This window comes from Myripristis murdjan, chromosome 7, assembly GCF_902150065.1.
Source record: "Myripristis murdjan chromosome 7, fMyrMur1.1, whole genome shotgun sequence".
In the NCBI taxonomy this organism is placed as follows: domain Eukaryota; kingdom Metazoa; phylum Chordata; class Actinopteri; order Holocentriformes; family Holocentridae; genus Myripristis; species Myripristis murdjan.
The window spans coordinates 33,318,497-33,330,034 of NC_043986.1; the positions used below are offsets into that span (position 1 = coordinate 33,318,497).

Consider the following 11,538-nt stretch of genomic DNA (forward strand, 5'->3'; position numbering starts at 1 on the left):
GGCTGATTGTCTGCAGCTCCTTTTGCAGACTAGGTTCAGTAGCGTTTACTGTTGGCATGTGTCAGTTCTGATGTTGTCAAGATCGCTATGTTTTTCTCCTCATTCAATAAACAGGGGTAATTTAAGACGTTTGTCCATAATTTTACATTGTTGTACATCTTGGTTTTGGTGTAGTGGTTCAAATGAAATGACAGCAATTAGCAGTGGACTATTGGGCAGCATAAAACAGATTTTTGTCAAGGGGTAATGAAAAGTAATGTAATATGCAATGTAACAATGTAGCATTACTTTTTAAATTGGTAAATGAGTAATTTATTACATTTTCTGGTCAGCATCAATTGTCATTCCCAAGCAGCTAGCCTCACATTGACTGCCAGCATGCAAACTTTACTATGAAACAATATAAAAGTGTATGAAGGGGATAAATAATACTCTAAGTGTGTATCTTGTCCTTGAAAGGTTCATTTAATATTGCCTAGAGCCTCTGTTACATGCCCTCCCCTTTCTTTCCCATCTGTTACTGCATTCTATCTGATATTCAATCTACCTCCTCTGTTCTACAGGTTCACGCCATCCCGTTGCGCTCCTCCTGGGTGATGACGTGCGCCTACGCCCCTTCTGGAAACTATGTGGCCTGTGGAGGCCTGGACAACATCTGCTCCATCTACAACCTGAAGACCCGTGAGGGCAATGTGCGTGTCAGCCGTGAGCTGGCTGGACACACAGGTAGGCTGATTACTTACTAACATGAACACATCAACATGTGCACTCACAACAATCCTATGATTGACACAAATGGGCTTTTGAAGGTAGATTCTGCATAGTTTAGATTAAAAATGCTGATAGCCAGCATTTTGGCAGATATCTTTTCCTTCAAAAAAAAAAAAAAAAAAATTCAAGTGGTCAGTGTTACCTCCTCAATTCATGTCAAAGTGAAAAGGCCTTTGAAACAGCACCTAGATCACAGGACACCTTTGAAATCCAGGCTGATGACTTTTATTAAATGAGAACTGAAACCATGGACATTAATAGCAAAGATGTAGAATGTCCTTAAAAAATCAAAATGTCCTAAAAACAACAATTTGTGTCACAAGTACTAACCAACCCAGTCTGCACTTGACTGATACTGGGAGATGCTAAAAGTTATGAGAGTTAAAAGATTGACTGTTGGTGACTCCAGCATTCCCTTGGTTGAGTGCTTACTCAGTACTGTTTAAGAAACAGATTGTATTTTGATCTTCATTTTCAACCTGTCACTTCTGGTGGGCAGAGAAGTAACCCTAACCAACAACATGGTTTAATTTGAGCAAACAGTGAATTTATAGCAGCATAGTTATTTGCGATGGGGTACTCCTTACATAAAAGGCTCTTCTTGCAGCTTTAACAACTTTGTTGAACCAGCCATTTTAATATTTAATATAAATGGGTTTCACAATACAAGTATGGTTTTTAAAAAAAAAAAAAGCTTTGAGGATTTAGTCAAGGAGTGTCGTCCTGTTTGTTTTCAACTTGTGGGTATGTAAAGCCTTTTGAGACTTTAAACTATGATATTGGGCTATTATATAACCAAACTTGGAAAAAATCAAACTGCATCATATCCATCATTACATAGATGGATAACACTGATTGGTTTATCTAGCTTTTAGCAGAAGCCAATATATCAGCCTAACCCTCGTTTGTTCCACTTTTTAGAGAGATCAGGCACTGTGTATGAAGACAGTAGTTTGCCAAGCATTAGCCGAAAGCTCTAACGAAAGTGTTGAGCTCTTGGGCAAGTAGCATTCATCTGACCAGTGTCACATGATGCAGGAAGTGTGTCAGCATTTTAGCTCTACTTCCCTCACTTAAGGGAGGGGGATGGCAACTCTGCCAAGCTAGTAAAGGACATAACATGGAAGCAAGTCATGAACGAAGAGATGCCCTCCAGCATTTCCTGTTACTGGTGATGAATTAGTCAATTCATCTGCTCCATGTAACCACGCAGAGGATATACAGTATTCCCTGGTTACACTGTGGTGATGACTTGGAATAAACTCACCTCTTCCTCTGTAGAACCAGTAAGACTAGAAGCAGCACCACCCATCCTCTACCACTGCAAGACAAGAGACATCCAGCACTGATTTTAAATTTACTTGTATGTTTGATACCTGTCAGGTTACCTGTCCTGCTGTCGCTTCCTGGATGACAACCAGATTGTCACCAGCTCTGGAGACACCAGCTGGTGAGTAGTAGTACTGCATCATAGGGTGTTGTCCATATCACACAGCAGCTCAGAATTCCCATGTTTGCTTCCCAGATTTGTTGTTTTCACACTAAGCAAGGACATTTTTTCTTGCGGGAAAAAAATGCTTGAAACGGGTGGTATAGTGATTTTACAGTTACTTTTTTAGCACTACTTGCATGGTATTGATGGTTATCAATCTGTTGGAATGGCCAATACATGAAGGTACAATTTTTCTTAAACTCCTTGTGGCACATTTTTGAACATTAAATATAACTTTAAGGTGCTTGTTGTTTGGGGTGTAATGATCCATTTATATGGATCGATATCAGTGTAATGATCAACAATCTAATGTAATCATTACAAATTGGAAAATATTGATCCATATTGTCATCTTAGAGATACACCTTTATTTTGAAATTCCCATTGCATGTCTGTGTCACCATTTCCGTCCAAGCACACCACCTTCCTAAACATTCAAATAGTGCTAGCACCAGGCTGGTAACAGCAGTCGTGGCCAGCAGCCAAGTAAGAGAAAACAAGGATATCTGCTCCCCTCTCAGGAATAAATCAGCACTGTGGAAATATTTTGGATTTCAGAGAAAAGACGGGTCAACTGACAAATCACATGCTATGTGTAAACAATGCCAGTATAAGATAAAATACTCAGGAAAAATGACGAACCTGGCCAAGCACCTAAAACACACACACGGCATTGTAATGTAAATGATTGTGATATGTGATATTGTGTCATATATCATGTCAAATCAATCGTCAATCCCAAACTGAATCAAATTGTACCGTGGCTGACTTTGTGATATAGGCAAATATTGTATCATTGTCCAAAGAATCAAAATAATATCGTATCATGATCAAACTTGTGATTTACACGCCTTCTTGTTGTATTTGTCTGTATCTATGTATAACCTAACCTACATTTAACTAGATTTGGAACAGTTTAAATTTTACTGCATTCTCACAAGCCTCATTTTTAGTACTGTAGGTCTTTCTGATTAGACTGAAAACAAAGTAAGTACTGAAAAAGTAAAGACGTTAAATTTACAAAAAATGTTATCAGAGACATATCAGCAATCCAACTCAACCATTCAACTCAGTATTGGTAACCTCAGTAAACATTGTTAACTATAATAGTGTGCTACTGTTTAAATCCCTGTCACGTTTGAGTCTGCCTGGTTGAGAATCACATAGGACATCCACCAGTACCTCAGCATGGGTCCCAAATCACTTTTCTTGTGGAGTGACATTTCACAAAATTATATTTCTTTGCGTTTCACATCTGGAAATTGACAATGTCCTCTGTCCTTTCTTGCCAGCGCTCTGTGGGATATTGAGACTGGTCAGCAGACGACTACGTTTGCTGGTCATACTGGTGACGTCATGAGTCTCTCTCTGGCGCCCGACACCAGGCTGTTTGTGTCCGGAGCCTGCGATGCCTCCGCCAAGCTCTGGGATGTCAGAGAAGGAATGTGCCGACAGACCTTCACTGGGCATGAATCTGACATCAACGCCATCTGCGTAAGGCCAATGACCACCCCTCTGACACTGGCAATACACAAACTCTCTTACTTAATACATACCTCAGTCAGACTATCATGCAAGTGATGTAGATATCAGCTTTTTTTGACCAAAGCAGTGAATAGCCAGCTGCCAGTGTTTTCTGCAGCCATTCACTGTTTTTAAATTCAGTCATTTTTGTGAAAAAAGACTTCTGGTCAGGGTTGACAGTCAAGGGACACTCAAATAACTTTTCTGGGGTGGAGTAGCAGTTCCTTGAGGCAGGATGCCCTAGCTGTGGTCTTGGTGGGAATCAGGAACAAACCTCCATCATATCAGAAGTGGACAACAGTGACCTCAGCTTGATGTACGAGTCTAATAATTTCTCTGTGTCAGTGTCTCTAGACAGTGACATAGACATTATTAGACATCATTATTTTTTGATACCATGATTTGGACATATTTTTTACAATAATAAAAGATAATAGGGGCCATGCTTAGCATCACTAGAGCTTTTATCCTCTTTAGATACCCAGCCAACCCTCAAATGCAGTCTCCTAGGATAAAGCACATCTGAGATTTCTGCTGCAACACTGCTTAAGCCCTCTTAGTAAAGTGTGCAATCCATGAAATCTGTGATGGGCTATCAATTTGTCCTGGGTGTTTCCTTGCATTTTGCCTAATGCATGCTTGGATGGGTTCCAGACCCCCTTTGACTCTGAATTGTAATAAGTGGGTTTTGGAAAATGGATAGATTGATGGATAAAATCCATGGATCACAATCACTAACGCAATATTCAGAACCATGGACTTGTTTTTGAGGCTAAAGCATTCCCTCGTCCACAATCGTGTCCTAAGACTTGAGTGATGCACAATCTTTTCTGTTGCGGTGTTAATCTGGAAATGTGTTCATGTTGTTACAACTATAAAGGCGACCTTCCTACTTGGAAAAAGCACTTGAGTCTTCTCCCTAGTCGTTTTTACCATGGGGTTTGCACAATTTGTCCTGCTTTGCCACACAACATCATTAACACAGAAGATTTTGAAAAGCATGGAGTTAATCTTGGAACAATTGTTCATAAAAATACTTGTTAAACGTCCTCAGACTATATAAGTTTGCCTACATTTTTATAAATATTTGTTCAGTTCATTCATATGACATGCAAGCTTAGCTGTAGTATTTGTGATTAGCCTGTAAATGTTTGTCGTTTGACAATTCTGCATGAAGACTCATCATCAAGATGAGTTCTCAAACCAGACATTGATCTCTTCAGTATAGCATAAACGCTGTACAACCAAATGGTTTTGGAGGAACCACACAGATGCTTGAATTGCCAGGATTTTCTGACATAAAGTCAAAACTTGATTAGCATGCAGTAAAAGACTTGACACATTATTTTTCATGTTCAGTCATAATTATGCATTTACATTTACTTACAATGTAGTAGATGTGCTTGATATTTAAAACTCTGCCTAAAAAGTCTTCAAATTGAAATAAATTGACAATAAGGCAATAACGCGTCAGCCCTTGCCAGACTTGCATCAAGTATCAACAGGACCTGAAAAAGTCTGGAAATTATGGCTATTTGTCCTGCAGCCTAATGCAACACATAGTAATCTTAGACTCTCTCTTGTTGAAGTTCTTCCCCAATGGCAACGCCTTCGCCACGGGCTCAGATGATGCTACCTGCCGGCTGTTTGACCTGCGTGCCGACCAGGAGTTGATGGTGTACTCGCATGACAACATCATCTGCGGCATCACCTCAGTGGCGTTCTCCAAGAGTGGCCGTCTGCTGCTGGCTGGCTATGATGACTTCAACTGCAACGTTTGGGACACCCTGAAGGCAGACCGTGCAGGTAAGTCAGCCAGCATGCACTGTGATCATGCTTCTGTTTTTCTGCTCAAATGCAAGGTGCTCTGGGAAATCCCTTGTAAACGGAGTAAGAGCATAAAGAGCGTGACATCAATCTTGTTGCTCTGCATTTGCAGTGTATCTAGCTGGTAGGGATAACATTGTTAAAAATTAAAATGGACAAGCAAAAGCTTGGAATCACTCTGCAGTGTGCTAGAAGAGGATTAATAGCCTTTTCTATACCAAAGATGCAATTAAACTTGAAATATACTCACTGGGAAAGCATATGTTGCTCCAGGCGCTGCTGATGTATGGTCCAACATATGATGTAGAGACATGTTCAACATGAGGCACCCAAAAACGCAAGGTTTTTGTTTTGTTCATGCCAGTGGAGACAGCTTGAAACTGTGTTTCTCTCATCTGGAAAACCTCTTGTTCCTTCTTTAGTATCAACATGTATGAAACTCAGTGCTGTTCACAATACTTGAGGCTGTAAAAAGGCATCCTCAGAAACATAGGAAATCTCTAACTGAAGTAGATGAGGTGAGTTGAGGGAAATACCAAAAAAGTAAATTACAACATCTCATCGCAAAGTAACTCCTGAAATGCTTTAAACATGATATATTCAATAAACCGATAGACCTTTATGGTAGGGTAAGGCAGGGCATTGCAGGTTGTACAGCCACTACTGAAGCTCTTTAGTAAAATGTTCCCCTCCACACTGTAGTATTTACCGGTTAGCTATGCATAGCTTGTGGAATCAGGCCAAAAGTGCCACCTTCAAATTCAGGTTAGATGGGTACATTGTCTTGGACAAGCCCTCATCAGGGAGAAACCTCTGTATATGAGGTCAATGACATGGCATCTGGTTTTTAATAATCATCAAAGTGATCTCAGAGATGTTGTGTTGTGTGAGTTGTCCATTGCAGAAGAACCAAAGTTGTTTATCACAGACTCACTGGCAATGAATGTGGAGAATTAGAGATGCACCAGTTTTGCACCCCCAGATGTGGGGTCATTGGACAAAAATATGTCTAATTTCTTCTAAAAGGGAAATCCACCATCCTTCTGTCAGAAAATAAGTTGGTTTTATTGCTTGACTACGATTTGTATTCATAGGATTTTATGGAGGAAATTTGATTACCGTATCTCCATTTTAGGCTGCTGTCAGCCTGATGTCTGACCTAATTGTCAGTATCAGTGCATCCCTGGTTTAGATGCTTGTGGAAGGTTAGGGAACTGGCTACATACAGACAACATGAGGCTTTATAATGTGAGCATAAAGGAGTCCAGTTGTATGTGTATGTGTAAGTATGACACAGATATACAGATGTTAATGTGTGAGCTGCAGAGCTAATATGGCACACAACCATCCAAAATCAGAATATTGGTTGCATCTTGGCTGTTAAGAAGGAGCCACTTGATTAGACCAGAGGTGTATACATGCCAGAGGAGAGGAGAGGAGGGCAAGGCTACAGCACTAGTTATGGGCCTTGACAATACTTAGTTGATATTATCCACTATCTAGCTGGACTTGCCACTTTTGACGCTGAAAGTTAAGGAGTGGTAGTAGATCTCTTGGAGGCCAAAGCCGAGAAACACCACTCTTTTCCCCTTGTCAGAAAAGGCCTCAGTATACACTGGGAAGAACAGCAAACCTTACCTACTGTAGCAGCGGAAGAGCCCCCACAGAGCCATGAATACTTTACAGTTATTGACTGCATAGTGACGTGGGGATCAGAGGAGGCCCACATCGAGATAAGATTAGGATGCTCCAAATATACACCCATAAACACCGGGTCAGATCTGTTGGGAAGAGGAGGGCAGTATTTGGGTTATTGGTATGTCAGAGGATGACAGGAAAGATAAGTTCATAGGACAAATTCCGAACCAAAAAGTCACAATTACACTCTGTATCATAGAAGGTGTGCTAAGATGCCCCAATTTTTTCTATTTTTATTCCAGATGGTTGACCAGGCGAATGGTTCTATTGTGTTGAGAGGATTTTCCTCAACAGCTTCAGGGGTGTCAGTCTTTAAAACCTGCAATAATGCCTAGATAAAAATAATTTCAGTACGTCTAACAGTGGAGAGTTTTAGTGACGTATGTCCAGCTTGACATGAATAAAAGTCTGTTGGATTTCTTGTATCAACTAAACTTATTTTTCTTTATGTGTTTTTATTTAGGTTGCATAATCAGTTTACATAGGATAATAAATCAGACTCAGCATTGCTGTCTCTTTATTTTAATTGATGAATAATTTCTCTGTTGGACATTATGGAGTATAGTTAAACCATTATGAGCTGTTTGAGGCTGATGGCCCAATTTTTAGGTCATAGAGGCTAAAGGTGACTGCATGGTTGAAGTCACCACCCCAGCAGTACAGTCCCTGCCATGCCAGTGACAGATGTAGGCACTGTAAAGATGATGAAAGGCGCCTTTACAGTCACTTAGATCTGGGCTGTTGTCATCCACAGGCACCATAACAATAGCTTTAGATTAGATTAGATTAGATTAGATAAAACTTAATTGATCCCTTTGGGCAGGTTCCCTCAGGGAAATTGTGGAATAGCTGCTATTTTTTTTATCATGTTTCTTGAGTTTACATGTCAAAAAGGTCTACAAAGCAGTTTTTCGACATTGGAAACAAAGTCTTCACTGAAACACAAACAGTCAAAATAACATTTATGAATGCATACTGCTTATCTGATTAAAAAAAAATCTGAATTCGTTCAGGTTAAGGGCTTCCAATGGACAGCCAGTGTATTATTGAGTAATTCTATAATATACTTAATCACATCATTTTAGAGGAAGATGATACAGATTGACTGATACTCAGTTGTTAGTACAAGGCCATTATTGGCTCCATATCTCAGTCTAATCCTTGTAATGGTATGTCATTCCATTAGCCACAGCAGATTGTTGCTGTCTCTTAGCCCCTTTTCTCTCTCTGTGCAGGCGTCCTGGCTGGCCATGATAACCGGGTGAGCTGCTTGGGCGTGACCGATGATGGCATGGCAGTGGCAACAGGGTCCTGGGACAGCTTCCTCAAGATCTGGAACTAGAGTCTGAAGGTAAACACTGCACAGAGAAGGCAACAGTAGACCACCATGACCGCTGTCAGTTTTGACAGGATCTATTGATACAAGATCCACCGCTATTCATCTCAAACTTAATGTGTGCATTAGTTCATAATGGTGTGTTTCAGCTTTACCATCAGACCTGCAACTATGATCATGTCTTTGTTTCACCATTGAAAGACTTAAATGACTTGTTAATGCTTCTTGAAGTTAGTTTGATGTAGCTGCTGGTGATTTTCAGTCCGTTTACAGACAATATTCAGTTGTTCCATTTCTCTTCTTTTTCAGATGGCATCCGGACTCCAAAGTTGAGTGGAAGAGCATTCCAACATCAAAATGTTCAATTTTATTGCATATCCAATCTTCTCAAAACACCACGATACTGACTCCAAACACCATCCCCTTCCCTCCTCCCCCCCAAAAAAACTACCAAGGGCAAAAATTCTCTCTCCTTCTCATTTAAAAGAGCACAATTGTTTGTCACTCACTCAGCTGGAAAAGTAAATAACTTAAAATATATAAATATATATATATAAAATTAAAAAAAAAAAGATTGAGAAATTCAGTGGTATGAAAATGGAACGGAGGGAAAAATTGTCCATTCCTCCCGGGACCATGGTCTGATATTGTAGTACGTGAAAATATGCCCCCCACCACCACCACCCCACCCCCGCCATGCAAACATGTCCAATGTCCTCAGTACACAGGATCGAGTGAAGGTTATTACACGTCAGTGATCTAACTCTTAATAGCTTTTTGGCCATGTTTGTTTTTGTTTATTTGTTCATGTTATTTTCATTAATTTTTTTTCAAAGTAGATCAGTGAACTCTTTGTCAGTTAATGTTTAAAATGAGGATCAAAAGCTTTGTTTTATCTCCTAGTCTTTACACATATTTTAGAGAATTATGTTTGTAGGTTGACAAGTAAAAAATTTGCTGATGATGCTGATGATCATGTCATTTTTAATCCAGCTTTATCCCACTGGAGAACAAAAAGAGGAGAGAATTAAGCTTCAACAGGGAGTCCTCAAGCCACTTCTGGCCCTTCTGTATATTTAGTCCCATGATACTTTTACTCTTTTTTTCCCGTCTAGTCCACAAATCTTTGTTTGCACAAGAATTAAACTTTGCATATATAGAATAATGTTTAAAGAAAAAAGTTAACTAACCAAGCACATGCTGTTTATTATGAATGCTCGTTTTTAAAACGAAAAACAAAAAAAAAACAAAAAAAAAACAAACCATTTTAACCATTCTTTCACATTTTTGTCTGGCGCCAATGTAGAATAATTAAATGAAGATTAACCCATCAGATCATATTCCCCCCCCTTTCTTTTATTTTATTTTTGTTCTCCCTGTTTTCTGTTGCCCATGGTTGGGACCGGTGATGTGATCGGGTCGGGTAGGGAGTCCCTCCACTTTAGCCTGGTTTCGATCCAGACTTTTCTCTTTCGACAGAGGTGCCCATTCCGTGCTTGGAAATGCAGTTACTGCTCTGTGAATGACATGTTGTATAAATCAATGTTTGAAAATAATGATATTGAAACTTTTTAAGTTAAAAACGAAAAAAAAAAAGATTTTGGTTGTCTGCCATGGGTGGGTAAACTCTTAGAATCGCATGCTGTAGAATTGCTTAAAAAAGGTGCATATGGAATTAAGTCCTTTGATGTTTTTCTTTGAGAAAATAACCTGTTGAATATATCATCATTACAATGGTATTTATATCTTTTTTTTTTCTTTCTTTTTTTTTTCCTTTTTTTTTCCTTTTTTTATTTTGTGTGTGTGTGTGTTCTTGGCTACTCTGTGCATACATGATTCAATTCAAATGTCAAAGCTATGCACTTGAGAAGCAAACACCGCAACATAAACGGTTACTTGGTCCATACTTGGGAGGGATTCCACAAATTAAGAAGTAATGTAAACATTTGAAATGTACACACATGCATACACACATTCATATACATGAAACATACACAAACTCAAATGGAACAAATAAATTTTCATTCCTTCTGTAGCAAACAAAATTCCACTTACAAAGAAAAGAAACATTTTATAACAAACAGGTTTTTTTCTGTCCTTTAATAAAAAAAAAAGAAAAAAAAATCTTGCAGCATCTGAATGGCAGAATTTTCTGTTGTTCCCTTCTACTTGTAAACAGAGACGCTCTTTCTTTAGCAGTAGTGGCATTTTTTCCATTCTGTTTTTTCTCTGCGACATTCTGTACAAAAAAATGTGCTGTAATTGTGCGTTAGGCCTGGAGTTGGCAAAAAAATAAAATAAAAAATATTAAAAATTAAATTCCCTTTCCTTTTCTCTCTCTCTTCATGAAATAACTGTAGAGCTCTGCACCCCCACTGTTCCCTTTTCACCTTTTGTATTTAATTTTAAAGTCAGTCAGTGTACAACCGAAAGCTGGATGCAAGATAGAAACTATATTAAAATGTACTGTTATTTAAGATGTAATAAAAAGCAGTTTGAGATGACCTGCTGTGTTGAGTGTCATTCACTTAGAGCGGTTACCACTGAGGCTAGAATGTTGCAAGCTGTTCGGTTCTCTTGTAATTATGTTCAAGTCAAATAAACAATTTCTTATCCACTGTTAAATCAGCCTGGCTTCTTTGTACAATCATTTCTAGAACAACTTTTTGTTTTCAATATCCATTTTCCATTGGGGGCATCTCAGTGTTGCATGTCCATTCACATAAATCCAGAGCGGGGTCAATAGTGCTGGCAACACTGCAGCTGTTTCATGAAATAAACAGTAGTTGGACTTAATGCCCTTTTCTAATTAATTTCCTGTTGGCCTTTTTACTATTCTGCCCATTTATAGTGTCACAGCTGTGATTGGCTTTGAGTCAGAAATGGGGCT

General features: G+C 39.1%; 1 protein-coding gene across 4 annotated transcripts in view; it reads left to right on the plus strand.

Moving 5' to 3' along the window:
- Positions 1 to 11,273, plus strand: part of gnb1a (guanine nucleotide binding protein (G protein), beta polypeptide 1a) — a 48,553-nt gene extending 37,280 nt beyond the window's left edge. For all 4 annotated transcript variants that reach the window (XM_030054935.1, XM_030054934.1, XM_030054936.1 and 1 more), the window contains 6 exons: positions 564 to 726; positions 2,155 to 2,221; positions 3,556 to 3,757; positions 5,377 to 5,593; positions 8,548 to 8,663; positions 8,958 to 11,273. In XM_030054935.1, the coding sequence (XP_029910795.1) occupies positions 564 to 726; positions 2,155 to 2,221; positions 3,556 to 3,757; positions 5,377 to 5,593; positions 8,548 to 8,654 (756 nt within the window). In that variant the 3' untranslated portion in view covers positions 8,655 to 8,663; positions 8,958 to 11,273. The remainder of the gene's footprint in view (positions 1 to 563; positions 727 to 2,154; positions 2,222 to 3,555; positions 3,758 to 5,376; positions 5,594 to 8,547; positions 8,664 to 8,957) is intronic.
- The last annotated feature ends 265 nt before the right edge of the window (positions 11,274 to 11,538 follow it).